Source organism: Saccostrea echinata, unplaced genomic scaffold, assembly GCF_033153115.1.
Source record: "Saccostrea echinata isolate AGI-Se365-2 ecotype Australia unplaced genomic scaffold, CSIRO_AGI_Sech_v1 ptg000054l, whole genome shotgun sequence".
NCBI classification, from domain to species: domain Eukaryota; kingdom Metazoa; phylum Mollusca; class Bivalvia; order Ostreida; family Ostreidae; genus Saccostrea; species Saccostrea echinata.
In genome coordinates, this window is record NW_026889803.1 from 19,826,347 (window position 1) to 19,843,311 (window position 16,965).

At 33.2% G+C, this 16,965-nt stretch overlaps 3 protein-coding genes across 3 annotated transcripts; all 3 read right to left on the reverse strand.

Moving 5' to 3' along the window:
- Window positions 1-1,353, reverse strand: LOC133204714 (acetylcholine receptor subunit alpha-L1-like). Its single transcript, XM_061340455.1, has 2 exons — window positions 755-1,353; window positions 1-442 (listed from the first exon to the last, which is right to left on the reverse strand). Exons 1-2 carry the CDS (start codon window positions 1,243-1,245, stop codon window positions 1-3), a joined length of 933 nt encoding a protein of 310 aa, XP_061196439.1. The 5' UTR covers window positions 1,246-1,353.
- Window positions 1,354-4,725: 3,372 nt separating this feature from the next.
- On the reverse strand, window positions 4,726-6,138 carry LOC133204715 (acetylcholine receptor subunit alpha-like 2). The gene has a single exon (XM_061340456.1). The coding sequence runs from the start codon at window positions 6,136-6,138 to the stop codon at window positions 4,726-4,728; it is 1,413 nt and encodes a 470-aa protein (XP_061196440.1).
- Window positions 6,139-9,844: 3,706 nt separating this feature from the next.
- LOC133206374 (acetylcholine receptor subunit alpha-1-B-like) lies at window positions 9,845-11,541 on the reverse strand. Its single transcript, XM_061342324.1, has one exon. The coding sequence runs from the start codon at window positions 11,497-11,499 to the stop codon at window positions 10,075-10,077; it is 1,425 nt and encodes a 474-aa protein (XP_061198308.1). The 5' UTR covers window positions 11,500-11,541; the 3' UTR covers window positions 9,845-10,074.
- Window positions 11,542-16,965: the final 5,424 nt, after the last annotated feature.

Genomic DNA, 16,965 nt, shown 5'->3' on the forward strand with positions numbered 1-16,965 from the left:
TCAATCAATTGGAATGTCTTCTTCTTCGTAGTTCCACATGATGATGAAAAAAGCAATGCTATTAATCATACTCAAGCAAATATAAATAAACATAAACAAACGATCCAATACACAAGCAATGAGCTCCCATTCATTGGTGACGTGGCATTTGTGGCGGTCATGGTGGATTGATTGTTGTTTGATTTCGAAAGAACATTCTGGAATCTCATCGAAAGAACATTCTGGAAGCTCATTCTCACTGGAAAGTTTTGAGCATTTCCAACGACTGTGTTTTTCAAAACATATTTTCTCGGTACATTCTGCTGTTTTCCCCTCATCTACACGAGAGCATACTTGCTTAACTGGCTTCAGAACGTTTTCGAACTTTATGCACATCATTTTTCGACATTTGTCTAAGAAGATAGAGTAGATCAACGGGGAGATATCATGTTCCTCGGGCGATCTATAATACACATGTAAAACTATAGTAAAAAATACACATGATATGCATACGAGTACCATGCAAATTGCAAAATACATGACAAGAAGGGGGAACTTTTCAGAGACTGATGGAAATTTGTCTTGTACAAGTAAAAGGAATACGGTAACAGATAGCAGGACAGTAACTTGTAACGAAATTTTCTCTGCAGAAAATGACGGTAGCACGAAACTTAAAAAACTTAATAAATTGATCATAAAACATGGGAAAATGATTGTTATGATATAAAAAAGAGGTTTTCTTCTGATATGTATATGAAAAGTAACATCAGAGTACGGATCGGGGCAGCAACCATAGTGGGCATTGTGTGTCACTGCTGCGGTTCCAACTATATCCCACTCATTGTGTGTCCTGAAACTGGAAATATCCACATCTTCTCTGATACTTTTCATCTCGATATTCTTTGCAGAGTAAATCCAGGAACCGATCTTCATACTGCACATTTGATGATCAAAAGGAAAATACGCCACATTAAATTTGCACGCAATTGTAACAATGCTTGGGTACATGTACATCACATTCCCAGTATGTTTAATGCTGGCCCTGTAAACGTCCATATGAGGCATATTTCCTTCATCACTAACTCCTTCATACAGGGTTATATCCGGGATCCAAATTCTGGAATAAGGTACAACCAACTCAGTCTTATTTTGATAACTTGAGGGATCCCATTGCAGCATGCAATCCTTCCATCCTAACCGAATCCATATTTTTAGGCGGATCAACTGCTGTTTTTCATCAATTTCTACAATATCTCGCAAAGCCATCTCAATTTTTATAGCTACATGATCCTCTTCTCCACAATTTGGAATGATGCCCGGATCGTATCTTACAGGGTCAAAAAGATGCTTGTACAAATTCAAACTCCTGTTCCTTTGACAATGACAGAAAGTTAGGAAAATCGACAAAACACAGAGAAATAAAGGTAAAATCCGTGAATTTGTTCCCATTTTACAAATTTGACATTTAAAAATTGCTTACACCGTTTCAGTACTAAGTTAAAAACCAATAAACATCCATGTTAGACAAGTACAGCAGTGCACTTTATTTATACTAGCACATGAATTACTCCGAGGTATATGTCATCTCTCCAAAATTTAACAAGGAATAATTATACCTGGGCAGAGAACAATCGTTTTGTCATTTTTCCAAGAATTTATTGGAATACTTGAAATTTTTATATTACCGGGTTTTTGTTTCGCTTTTGGTTTATGTTATTTATAATTCACACCATTTTCATGTCTACGTAATATTTATCTTTCCTTCCTCCCTTAAATAATTAAATATGATTATTTATAAAAAAAAATAATAATAATGCGTAGCATTGTTAAATTTAAAACACTTAAATATGTGACCAAGTCATACATATTCTCTCTCTCCTTGTTCAAAAACAAAGGGCTTGTCCAGGTATTATTCGTGTTTTAATTTTTGTATATCTTAAATGAAAGAAACAAAGAGATTGCTTTGTCACAGATACTTTCTATTACTTATGCTATGTAAATTTTGTGAATGCACATGTAAGCACTTTTTAAAAAAATCATTGACATCCATTATATATGCTGGTAAAAATGGTGGTATTTTGCTTTTCACACGACGATCGGTATATCAGTCGGGATGTAGATCTTCTTGTCCGATCAATATCGTAAGAAACCTTTACTTGGCAGACATTTAAACTTGGTACACTGGAACCCCCAAAGAGTAGATGGCCCTATTGATAATTATAAAATCAAAGGCAAACTACTCTGGACAAAGGAAGATACTGTTCAATCAATATTTTGAGAATCCTTTGCTTGACAGACATCAGACTTGTTAGATTGTTTCTAATTAAGGAGTCACATGACCAAAGGTCAAGGGTCAAATATTTTGAGAGCCCTTTGCTTGACAGACATCAAATTTAACATACTTGTACCCATTAAAGAGTACATTACCTTTATTAATTTTATCCATTTACTTTTGCTTTCCATACATCAAACTTGGTATATCTGAATATTAATTCCTGATAGAGATCAATTTTAGTAATATGTTTGCCCCTGACTAGTGTATTACTCATTTTTTCACTCGTTAGAGACATTCTAAATTAATTTGATCAATGTTGCCATACGATGGAGGAAACATATATTTTTCTAAAACATTTCTTGTTGCTTTTGTTTTTGTTTTGATATATAATGCAATAAATATGAACCTTCAGATATAAAATCCTTTAAAGTGCAACCACCGCTTGCATTCACAGAATAAAGGTAACCTACTCCCACCCCCACCCCATACCCCTCCAACCCCAAACCCCCTCCACCCCCCCAACCCATCCCCCCAACCCCAAATATATATGTATATAAGGTCAATGCCGAAATATAGCCCCTGCACTCCGACGTCTTTAAAAGCACTGTGACTTCATATCTAATGCGTTGTTTCCGCCATGGCGTCATAGAATCAAGTGCAAAGCTGTGCCTAGTATGTATTACTAGTATGCTAGTGCTAGTATGTATTACCTCTCCTTTCGAGTATTTTAACAAAAGTGGGTAGGATCTTAAAGAATGTATATTTAATCATTGCTAGATATTATTCTTTATCAATATATTATTGAAGGAATAAATTCAACTGCGAGACTTACTCATTTGCATAGAAAAGTTTTTATACTGTTAACAAGAAGTAACATTTTTTTTTTTTCAGATGATAAAACTAATAGACCACCCATCTAGAGCTTAGAGTGTATCTTAGTGAACCCGTTTTCTTAGGATTTCTGCAAACGTCCACAAACTAAAATAAACGTAAAAATACGAAAGCGGATTTAAATGGCTTTGAATAATAAATGTATGTGATCAGTAGCAAAACAAAAGAACAAAAACAGAAAGATTTATGTAAATTGCTTTGTTACATTATGTGCAGGAGTACGTGTAATATTAAAAGCAATACTTATGATGTAACTACTTATTATTCTCATTGGAATATAGGAAATTCACATCATTTTTTTTTTGTGGTGTCCTCTTTTGTTTTGAAAATAATAGTAAAAGAACTTGTGTACCGAAATCATTACCGTTGCAAATTAGCACAGTGTTATATACATACATAAGAAAACTTCCAAAATGACAACCTGTAGTGGCATTGTAGAGTATTATATTTAGTGTAGGTATTTTGTTGATTTATTAAGTCGGAATTACAGCATAGAAATACTTTTCTGGAATAAAATAAGCATACATTGTATTCAGTAAGTGCAATTCAAATTTTACAATGTAGAATAATGTAATGTAAAATTTGAAAAAAAAATCATATTTTTCTTTAAAAAAAAACATCGATATCGAAATCTTTTTTAAATATATAACCTTAATGAATATCGATATAAGCGTATATATATTATTAAATAGTTTTAATTCTTTTTTCCCTTAGAATACATGTATTCATATGGACAATGGTACGAGAAAGGAGTCTTATATTCGTCGATTTTAACAAAAACTAATGCATGCATCTGATCCCACCTCTGATGTTTTTGGAGGTCCATGTTTGCTCTGCTCCCGATTTGTATTGTTTAAATGAACTTTAAGCTTGAATACGGTTCGTTATCTCCATATTTCATGCATTTAAACATGTAACGCCAATACTCAGTATTCTTTGTTGAGGAAGCTCAAAACACTATATATACACTAGTTTATGATGATAGAGTAAAGGAATCTACAGTTTATAACACAATCTGTGATAAAGTATTTTTAAGAAATGAATTTAATTTTTGAAGATTCATGAGGACAGGAACTACGACGCTTCACGCCGACATATTTCATGAAGCACGTTAGCGCTTCATGATAAATATGCCGGCTTGAAGCGTTGTAGTTCACGTACCTCATGAATTTTCAAATATTAAATTCATTTCTTATATTTAGATTATTTTTCTGATGATTAGCGACAAATAACCTCCATTCAACTGTCATTTTTAAAGCAAAACAGTTTGCACTATAGTGTTGACGTCAAGTAAGGTATCATGAAGTAAAAATGGAGATATTCATGCCCATCCATGGTAGTTCATGAGAAAATGAACTGTATTCTATTTTGTAAAGAATCAATTTATTGGAAATGTAAATATTTAACATTATATTTGATCATGATAAAAGTAATTGAATATATTATTTACAAGTATTTTACCAATGTCGGTAAATAAAAGTCAATTTTGTTCCTTAATTTAACCAATTTTTTCTGTATGTATTTTTTGAATGGTGAAAATTAATTCTAATATTATCAAAACAATTTGAAAAAAACATCAGTTACATCGGAATGTCTTGTCCTTCGTAGTTAATCATGATAACAGTAAAAACAACGCAATTTGTCAAAGCTAAACACAAATAGGCGAACATAAAAAAGCGATCCAATATGCATGCGAAGAGCTCCCATTCATTTGTGATGTGACCCTTTTGGTGGTCATAATAAGCATGGACATTATTTTCGTGGGAATATTCTGGAATTTCACCCTTTCCAAACGAAAGTTTCCTGCCTAAATAAGGCTCTTCTTTGCGTATTTCTACACATTGTTGTTGAATAATATCTTTTGGTTCCTTATCCAAGTACCGAATGTCCTTGATTTGAACGAGCTCATCTTCCCTTATGACTTTATCAAATTTGACACACATGATTTTTCGGACCTTGTCCAAGAAAATCGTTCGAAATAATGGGGAAATCTGGTGTTCCTCGGGTGATTTATTGTACACATGCAAAACTATACTGGAAAACACGCACGAGATACATACAAGTAACATGCAAATTGCAAAATACATAGCAAGAAGGGGGAAGTCTTCAGACGCCGACGGAAATTTGTCTTGTACAAGCAACAAGAACACTGTTGTGGAGAGGAGAACCGTTATCGGTATTGAAATCTTTTCTCCGGAAAATGGAGGGAGTACAAAACCCATGAAGGACAAGAGATTTATCAAACTACATGGAAAAATAATTGTTATCACATAAAATAAAGGATTTCTTCTGATATGAATGTGAAACGTGACATCCGGATACGGGTCTGGACAACAACCGTAATAAATGTTGTGTCTAACTGCAGCTGTTTCTACAACATTCCACTCATTATGTTTACGAAAACTAGAAACATCTACCTTGTCCTTGATTTTCTCCAAGTCAATATTCCTCCCCGAGTATATCCAGGAGCCGAACTTCATGCTGCACATTTGGTGATCAAATGGAAAGTACGCCACGTTAAATTTACATACGACTGTGACGATGCTTGGGAAATTGTACGTCACGTCCCCAGTGTGGCTTATGCTAGCTCTATAGTCGTCCATATCAGGCATATTTCCTTCATCACTGACTCCCTCGTAAAGGGTAATATCGGGGATCCAAATTTCGGAGTATGGTACAATCAACTCGGTCTGATTTTTATACTGTGAGGGATCCCACTGCAGCTTGCAGTCCCTCCATTTCAAACGAACCCATATTTTTAGGCGAATTAACTGTTGTTTTTCTTTAACTTCCACAATGTCTCTCAATGCCATTTCTATTTTAACAGTAACTTTTTCTTGTTTTCCACATATCGGTATGATTTTTGGGATATATCTAGAAGGGTCTAAAAGATGGTAGTATAAATCCAAATTTGAATTAGTGTTCCTTTGGCATTGACACAAACTAATAAAAATAAGTTGAAACAATAGTAAAACCCTTAAAATTATTTCCATTTTACACTTTCTTTTCAGATTTCACAGTCCACTTAAACAAGAAAGATTATACTTTAAATTTTTCAATGTAGCAGTGCAAATAATCAGGTAAAGAATCCGATTGTTAGAAGAGTATAATACTCTAAGTTCTTATAAAAGAGAGAGAGAGAGAGGAAGAAAACAGTAATTATATGAATACCCTTTGTCAACAATGAAGGAGACTTAAGGTTTGTTACTCATCAGAATGAATGTATCAGGTATTTTTCTGATATTGTAGATTGGATACCTGGGTGATATTTATTTTATTTGCAGTTTGTTTTGCAAATGATGAAAAATAAATGTTTATTTTAAAAAAATAAGTTACGTCTTTAGTTGAAAAAAGTTACTTATATTTGCTCAAAATACACTACACTTCTACGAAAATTTCGACACATCAAAAATGATTATCAAAGCAACTAAATTGGGCGTTGATTATCTTTGGAAACTTAGTTACTAGTAAGGAAATGAGGATTATTGGTTAGAATTTGCAGTTTTTGTCATCTGTCAGTATACAGTATAAGTAAAATTAAACCAAATATAAAAAAAAAAATGTGTTAACATATATCTCGGTGTGTATCAAAACGGTCTTACAAGGACAAAGTATCAATCAAGATTCGAACGCTCGGTTTCATTGGAATTGACACATGATAGACCAAAAAATAAATCCCTCAAAGTTTTTGAATTTTTAATAGGAAAGACTACACAATCCGCTTTTCAGAAAATACTTAAACTCAAATGTCTATACTCGTGTAAAAATCACCAAGTGTGTAATTTGTATCTAATTTCAAAGAGAGTATGCATCATAAACAAACTTTTTGTCCAACAATCCGTAGAACAGCTCAAATTAACAAAACAAAGGGAGTAACATTTCATAAATGTGCGCCTACTTTTTGAAAGCACAGCCAAAAAGCTAACTATATCATGGACATATGGTATATAACTACTATTAAAATGATCCACAACTGTGCATTCTAATGTTGGTTAGGTAGGACTTCTGGGCTCGGTAAGTTTATTTTTAAAAAATTCAATATGATTACATGTACTTGGACCATTTAAAATCTTCTATATTTCCAGTTATTTCAGTCTTAAGTCTGTTCTAAGTACTGCAACTTTTGGAGCCCAGCTGGAATGCTACTTCAAATTTTCTATGTAATAATTTTTTAAAAAAAATAATTTTTACTGGAATTTTTATTCATCGCCATGATAATTATGAATGCTAAACTGAAGAAGCATTTCACATTTTTTGTGTAAATATGATTTCGAAGAAACACATATTAGTAACCTGTAGAATTAGATACATTTAATTTATTGCGTCTTTTGAATTATGCACGTTATTCAATTATTTCTGCGTAAGTTCACATCATCCGAGTTTAAAGGTCCATCACCTTTGTGTGTGTGTGTGTAAGGGGGGGGGGTATAAAACACTTTTCAAAGATCTCAAACAACGGAAATTATTTCATTTAAGGAAGACATTATTTATCAAAATATGATTCATTAAATAATTACTAGCATGTAAATCTTATACGGTACCAATTTTGATGCACCTGATGCGCATTTCGACAAATTATGTCTCTTCAGTGATATTCATGCCGAAACGTTGGAAATTCGAAATATTAAAAAAAAAAACTTTGTAGAGGTGAAAAAATGGGGGTGTCAAAGACTGGAGCCAAATCAGAGCTATGCATGAGGGAGATAATAAATTTATAAATTTTACCACAGCAATTAAATATATATCCGTATTTTTAAGCTAGTACCGAAGTACCTAGCTACTGGGCTGTAGACACCCTCGGGGACTAACATTCAACCAGCAGAGGCCTGGACCCAGGGTTCATAATGTAAATCTTGATGCACCAGATGTGCATTTCAACAAATTATGTCTCTTTAGTGATGTGATTATTTAATATATTAATGAAAAAAAAAAAACTAAAAATAATACAAAATGTACTGAAAAACTTAACTTAATCCAGATTTCATGTTTTCCAAAATCTTATATTTGAGATTATGCAGTTAGACACTGACACAGTATAAACAGATCATAGATCTTTTCAGCATATGACAGTAAAGTTTAAAACCTATAGAAATATTTTTACTCCCTTTTTTAAAAAATGTTTTTCTTATTGTTTTGCATTTTTCTTTTCTTTTGTTTTAATGGATGGATAAAAAAATCTTCAAAAAAATCAATCAAAAGGGACATGTTTAGAGCAAAGAGGATACCTTATTTTCATTTTTGTTGCGATAAATGTCCAATTTTTACGTTGAGCAGTGTATGTCTTGTAATATAAGCTGCCTGATTATATGATTGATTGATTGTATGTTGTTTTACCTCCCGTTCGAGAATTTTTCACTCATATAGAGACGTCACCAAATACCGGTGAACGTCTTCAAATTTAGACCTTTACTCGGCACTCAGGGCCATTGAGCAGTGAGGGTTCTTTATCTAGCCAACGCCTATCGTGATGCGGGGCCTCGGTTTTTAAGGTCTCATCCGAAAGACCAGCAACTTTTACTTCAAAGTACCGAGAGCTGGGCGAAGGAACAATTGCCACCAATTTTTTTTATATAGACTTAGATCAGTTGCAGCCGTGATTCGAACACACGACCTTCCGATCACGGAGCGAGCGCTCTACCAATTGAGCTACCTTGACGATTTACCTGATTATATGATTGATAGATTGTTTGAAGTTTAAGCAACGAGGATATCTTTATACCCACATTATTACGTCACGAGCTACATGTCTAATTAGTAAGCGTCTTGCCAACTATGGACCATCAAAAGATTGACCTCTGACCCTTAATCTGCATTACATACTCTCGTTTGAATGGACTTGGTGAATTATTAATGAGGTGCTATTTTGTGTCTCTGAACAGCATTGCAGCGGTTCCAGTGATGTATCACCATGATGTGCCCAGTAAGTATCCATATTTTTTTCATCACTTAGTCCATTAAATTTTTAGATATTTTTCAAATTTTCAAAGCACAACTGAAATAAGTATTTTTTTTTTATCTTTTAGCTTGTCAGCAGGAGAAAAAAAGAAAACCAAAAAAAAAAAAAAAAAAAAAAAAAAAAAAAAAAAAAAATCAGAATGTCAAGTAAAGGCAATGCTCGAATTTCGTCTTTTCTAAAAATAGCAACACGTCTGTTAAGAAAATATCCATATTTCTTCTCCGGTAATCAGATAAATCTTCACCGTTAGAGCCAGTAACTCTTGTTTATAGGAAAATTTCAAAAAATAAGACTTTCTCTTTACATGTATTTTAAAGTATAGCATTTACAATTCTAAATAAACGATCGTCAGTTTTTATAAAACATCCTTTTTGATAAATACTGTTCTCTAGGTCGCAATATATCTTGATAATAATGTATTGCAATATGAATCTATACACAGTAATTTCTACTTAAGAATTATTATGAGACGGCCGCATTCGACTGTTTATTTGACATGCCAACACAATGTAAGGACAAAGAAAGAATTCTGAAACTAGGATGTCAAATAAAACCAGCGCTCGAATTTCGTCTTATTCCATAATAACATCACGTCTGTTAAGTCTTAATCTGGGGTTAGGTAGGACTCTACCAGTTCCGAGAACTCCTTTTTCTTATAAGAAAAAGAAATGCAAAGAAAATTTATTTATATTATAAACAAAACGTAAATGATACAAAATGAAAATACAAAGATACTAGTACCCTCCTCACTCGAACATGTACTCAATCTTATAACTAATTTGCATTTAATAAAGTGAATGCTTAAACAAACATTCATTTGAAAGACGTGGGTGTTTTGATAACGATGTCTCATCTTTGACTGCTGGGCATGTAACGTACTGTTTAATCATCTTCATACATGGACTATGGGCATTTTTAGTATTTTAAAAAATAATTTGATCTTTGGTATTGTGAATTCGATAATGAAAAGTATCTATTCCATTGGAATATCATTTCCTTCGTAATTTCCCATAATTAAAATGAAAACAATACTGTTTCCTAAAGTTAGACACAAATATATTAACATAAAAAATCGATCCAAAACAAAGGCAAACAGTTCCCATTCGTTGGTGATATGACACTTTCGATGGTCGAGGAATGAATGGTCACTTCTTTCTGGAGAATATTCTGGAATACCACCCTTTCCTAATGAGAGTTTCACACAGTCCTTAGTTCTTTCCCCTTTGTGCAATTCCATACATTGTTGTTGACGAAGATCCTGCCTAGTTTTTAAACAACGAATTTCCGAAATCTGCACGAGTTCATCATTCTTTAGGACCATATCTGATTTTATGCACATGATTTGTCGAAATTTGTCTAAGAAAACAGATCTTATAAATGGAGATATATGATGGTCATTGGGCGACCTATTATAAACGTGTAAGACAATGCTAGACAAAACACACGAGACACACACAAGTACCATGCATAATGAAAAATACATGGCGAGAAGGGGAAAGTTTTCAGCCGCTGAGGGAAATTTGTCTTGTACAAGCAATAGGAACACAGTTATCGACAGAAGCACCGTGACTTGTAGTGAAATTTTCTCACCAGAAAATGGCGGAAGTACAAAACCTAAAAAACTTAACATATTAATTAAAATGCAGGGAAAAATGATTGTAACTACGTAGAAAAAGGGCTTTCTCCGGATATGAATATGAAAAGTGACATCAGGATATGGGTCAGGGCAGCATCCATAGTAAATATTATGTCTCACTGCTGCAGAATCTACAACATCCCATTCATTATGGGTACGAAAACTAGATATATCCACTTCTTTGCCAGTACTATTCAAGTCAATGTTTTTCCCAGAGTACATCCAAGAACCAAACTTCATACTGCATATTTGGTGATCGAAAGGAAAGTACGCCACATTGAATCTACACACCACTGTCACAATGCTGGGGAAATTATACGTCACATCCCCTGTGTGACTTATACTAGCTCTATAATCCTCCATATCCGGCATATTTCCTTCGTCACTAACTCCTTCATAAAGAGTTATATCTGGGATCCAAATTTTAGAATAGGGTACTATTAATTCGGTCTGGTTTTGAAACTGTGAAGAATTCCATTGCAGCATGCAGTCCCTCCATTTCAAACGAACCCATATTTTAAGACGAATCAATTGTTGTTTTTCCCAGATTTCCACAATATCTCCCAATGCCATTCCAATTTCAACGGTTACACGTTTCTCGTTCCCACATGTCGGTATAATGCTAGGATTGTATCTAGATAGGTTTAATAAATAATTGAATAAATCCAAACTCGTACCTAGGTTCCCTTTACAATTACACAGTCCTACGAAAGCAGCAAAATTCGAAAGAATTAAAAGATAGGTCCACCTAATGTCTTTCATTTCAAATGGTCGTTATTAAAACTTTCAACATGCAGTGTCAATGTCTTGGGAATTTCTTCTCTCTGACTAAACTCTTTTTTTCGACGAAAATGATAAAAACCTGAACATGAAACCTGAAAGAGTTGCACTTCTACGGTGAGCTGTCTGGACCTTCCTGCTTCACTTTTATAGCAATATTAGTGAAGCGAGAAAGCTGAGGTGTCGACACTAAGAAGGTCGAACAACGAGTCGAGCGAAAACAGGGTGTCTCTGTCAGGCATCTTTTTCACTCCGTCATGTTATTGCTACGTAACGGTAACATTGTCGCCCTCTCAATAAGAAGCAGCGAGTTGGTCCTATCACTACACCGTACATTTCTATGTGCATAGGTATTTGAAACAGTTTACATTAACATGTATAGTTTCATGGTCTAATGATTTAGAGTATGACGGATGGGTATACATTTAAAAATAATTTGCATCAATTTGCCGAAGGAATTTTTTTCATCAAACATCTGACAATGATTCAAAGTTTTTAAATACTGTGTTATTTCTTAAACCCCTCCGCTAGGGGATTTTTGGTCGGCTTAATTTCTTCACATTTAAAAAAAAAAGGAGCAGTGTATTAGGTATTGGATAGAGTCGACTTCCGGGTTTATATCAGTTTGTTTATTAAAAATCTATCATTGTGATAGAACCATTTCAACTTGTTCCTGTATCCAATTAATTTTATTTTGTGTGTTGTGCAACTTTTAATTTCCCAACTTTTCCACTTTACTAGCATGCTTTTGTGCGCTAGTTAAATGTACATTTTGGTAATAAAGATAGTGCTACCAAATATAGGGGAAAAGAAAAAATATGATGAATTTTGAAATTTTAGTAAAGTCATTATATTCATACATGTAATTGAAAATTTACTTTGTATAGTACTGTCTTTCTGACATATTTTCTATTTATCAATAAAAATCTGCATTATAGAAAATATGTCAGGAAGACAGTACTCTGTTGCTCCCTTTTTTTCACGGATAACAGCCAAAATACGATTAGGCATATTTTGAACTATGTTTTCACAGAACGTGTTTGGAATTGAGTGCAATTCCCGCTGAAGTATCATCTTCCTCGCGGTTTTTTAGCCGTTAGCATGTTTTTTTTTTTAATCAAATTACTCATATTCCAGCCTAAAATTCCACTGAATTGCTTTAGACTGAAATTCTGTCCGGGTCGTTTCCCGGGTGCGTTAATATAGAAAATATATTTCGTTTCAGAAACTCTCTTGTGCTCATCAGAAGACACTGAAAGATTTTAGTAGCATGGGTGCTTGTTTGGTATAAACCACAGAACGATTACATGTAATATGTAGCAGCATGCCGTGACATACTACGGTGTAGTTTCTACACTTTTGTTGTCTAGAAAAGTCCTGACATAAGCCCAAACAAAAACATTTAGGGCCAAATAAAGAAGACTGGGCCTTACTCAAAACATGCTTACAACTTTAAATAATATGTGGAATGCATTATAGCGAGAACGATGCTCAATTCCAAAAAAAGGTTCCTTGAAACCTTAGTTCATAACATGCGTATTGACATTAAGTTTGTTATTCGTGCAAAAAGGAGCAAGTTTATAGTTCAAAGTAAACTATCAGCAATGAATATAAAAAAAATTAAAAAATGCAATTTTTTCATATTTTTTGTTTGTTCCTTTTGTTTAATAGTAATATCTTTACTTCCAAAAAGTGTATTTAATTAGTTCACAAAAGCATGATAGGTTAAAAAGTTTTTTAAAAAAAGTGCATACGTTTTTCATATTTTAATACGTAGATTCAGAGATATCTATCTCGGCTTTTTTTTCATGTTAATATGATTTGGATGTGTCACGTAGAAGGATCCGTTGCATCAATTGTAAATTAAATGACTTTTTGCCTTGCACAAGTAACGTGTACATGTATTTCATTGTTTTTAGATAAATTGTGCTGTTTTAAAGTCCATAGTACGTTTGTGATTGACTGCACGATTAGTACTTTTAGAACGAAGTCCGGGCTTAATATTTAGCAATGTACAGTAAAATTCATTCATGGAAAATTCTGTCATAAAGAAAGCTTGCATGGTTATAAAGGAAGTTTGAATTAAAACCCATTCAAATCGAATTTTAACACTTTTGTGGATAGAAGGGAGTAGGGCATGAGTAATGCATAGTATGAATTACCTTTAAATGAAAAGATGAAGAGAACTTTTTTAGTTCAAATACACAATGAAGAAATATAAGTCATATACATGCATATCTTTATCTAAATCTCTCTTCCCGTCACTCCTTAGTGTTGCCAACAACCTTTGTCCTATTAATGCACTTCTAAAAATTTACATTTCACAATTGATTTTTTTAAGTTATCAGACCCAAAGATCAGGATACAATAAAGGCAAGTAAATTGTATTAAAATGGTGTAGATGTCATGATGATTTAGCCACCTGAGGAGTACGATATTCAACGAGCCCGAAAGGCGAGGTGAATATTTGTACTTCGAGGGTGGCTAAATCATCGTATTGACTGAAAAAACAGCAATAATTGTTTCATTATATGATTCAATAATTAAATGATACGAACTCATTAAGCAGTTCATGACATCTTACTTGTTTACATTTGCTGAAGTCTAAGGCTAAATACAATGAGAGAAGCAGGGTCAAATAAACATCACCAGTCATATTAATTTGGATTTTTTTAAAAAATCTAATTTAGTTGCTTTGAAAAAAAGGAAATAATGTCAGGCTCTTTTATAGAAAAAAATTTAGATAAAAAAGGGGGGGCATTATCAGGGAAAAATGACAACTGAAAAATCTTTGATTAGCCCCCACGAAAATAGAAATTCTTTTAACTTCAAGGTTTGTTTTAGAGTTGGGATAGGTGGATTACGGTCCATTAGTGGAGGACCAGTCTTTCAATAAACATTTTAAGTCTAAATTAAAAGTAAAAATTTACGTTCAGAAAAAAATGTTTGGGGGGATCCCTGCACCCAACCCACATTCCCCTCAACCAGCTCCACCCCAGATTATATATTCCCTAATGTTATATTCATATTCATTGAGTGGAAGTCGGTAGCAAGTGAAATAGCTTTTCGAAATTATCTGTATCAATTTGGAATATACCGATCTATTTTTAGACCAATGTGGAGAAAATGAATCCCTATATTCACCTTGAAGGTTACATGGAGGTGAATATAACGTAGTATTTTTTCTTCATTGTTGGATCACAGCCAATCAGAGTGTTAGGAATTATTCAATCATATAATGAATTTCTTTACTCGCAATCAATATCTTTTTTCTGATATCTTTTTAGTCTTTGAGATATTCCGAGCAAGGATCTCCTTTATTCTACCCCAAATTAAACATTGCACATTTGTTTAACTAAAGGCTTCTTCCTAGCAATGAATGTGAAGAAACTGTACTGTAATTGAGAAACTTTCTTGTGCTGTTTTAGTTATGGCACAGTACCAGGTTCTGCTGAAGTACAACTCATTTTCTGGAATCTACTAAGCAAGCACACATGATAGTAACATCTTTCAGTATCTACTTGTGATAAAAGGTGAAAATAACGAACAGTATCCAGCTGGTGGAAAGTTCCTTTAAACAATTTTAAAAATCATTGTAGTCCAGTCAAATTGTCATAAAACTTAAACAAATTGCAACAGAATTTTTTTCTTTATTTATAATTAGTAAATTGTATTATAATCAACATATAAAAACTCTAGAAAAATATATAAAGGCGAAAGATGTGTTTTTCAGAAATAAATATTTACTGGTCTGATAAAATATGTATTGCAGAAATGTGCTACCATATGCACCAAGGGAGACAATTTTAACCACTGTAAACAAATCACTTTTCTTCTTAAAGAAGCATAATAAAATTTATAATTCATTTTGTATACATGCTTTGGTTTAAATTTCACCAATGCACTGGAGATATAAGATCTGAGAATCTTATATATGTCTAAACTTAACGATATATTGTTGAAACCTTAGTATATACTACATTATCTGCATCACAATTTTTAAGCATGTAGGAACCTTTCTTTCAAATATTAGGTCTATGAATCACAAGAAATTATATATTAATCATGTATTTCTGTAAAAATTCAATCTTCCAATTAATAATAACTCGTGCACATATATAACATGTATAAATTAGTGTTTACTTCTCTTATATTAGATATTGGAAACGTTAGGGGAAATATTCTATGGAAAGTTGTTAGTGGTATTTTTGCAACATAAAAATATTTTATTACCTACAGTTGTAAAAGTTATATTTTGGTGTATGACCTTGTTTAAAGATTTTTTTTCTTTAGAATATTGATTATATTAGTGAGATCTACTTTGCTATTTCCAAAAAAAATAGATTAGGCCATCTTGGAAAAATTTTTTGGTTGCCCTCTCCCGACTGACTGACTAAAAATGGCCCGACTCAAAACTTTTTTGTTTTTACATTCCAGGACATCATATTTTTTTTCTTTTTATTCCTCTTATCCTGTCAGCAAATATGTTGAAATTGTCTAGAAAAAAAAGATTTTCTTACCTACCTGCCGATTTAATAATTTTACCCTGAATCAGGAGAGGGCAAACAAACAATACTTTAATGATGGCCTTATTCATATTTTTTTTGGGGGGGGGGGGGGTGTGCATAATCACTATAATTATGCTTATTATGTATAGTATATTTTATTGTAATTTGTAAACATATTTCTTAAATATTATATTTGTGTCACTTTGATTCAGATTTCGCTTCTAGTTTCTATTTAACATAACCCCGGAGCCAAGTAGGGTCACACGAGAGCCGGGATCTAAATTTACAGGAAGTCTTTGAAATAAGCGGCGTTGTGGATTATTTGTATTTTTTTAAACACATCCTATTATGTAATAGATTTGTGCATTTCAGCTTTTTAAAAACTACACAACATTATCGACTTATTTTCCAAGTAGCATCCCAAATACACCTGCATATATAAGAAAAGTTTTGTAAAAATACTATTTTCCTATCACGAAAAATGAAATTTATCACTTAAAAGAGCATAGAAAATGATCAGATAGGTAATTTAATTGTCATAAAAATGACTCTAGATCTAAGCCTCTATAAGCAGTGCTTGTGAAGATTGGTTGATTGTATGTTGTTTTACGCCCGGTTCAAGAACTTTTCACTTATATAGAAACGTCACCATAATTATATCGGCAAAGTGCTTGAAATTTAGACCTTTACACGGCGCTTAGGGCTATTGAGCAGTGAGGGTTCTTTATCATGCCAATGCCTACATGTACCATGATATGGGGCCTTTAATGGGGTTTTTAAAGTCTCATCCTAAAGACCTGCAACGTTTACTTCAAAGTGCCGAGAGCTTAAATGATGTGATACCCCCCCCCCCTCCCCCCCGAAACACACACACAAATTACAAAATAAATCCAAAGGAGATATAAAAACTATCAATGAACATTATATTGAATACAAAAAG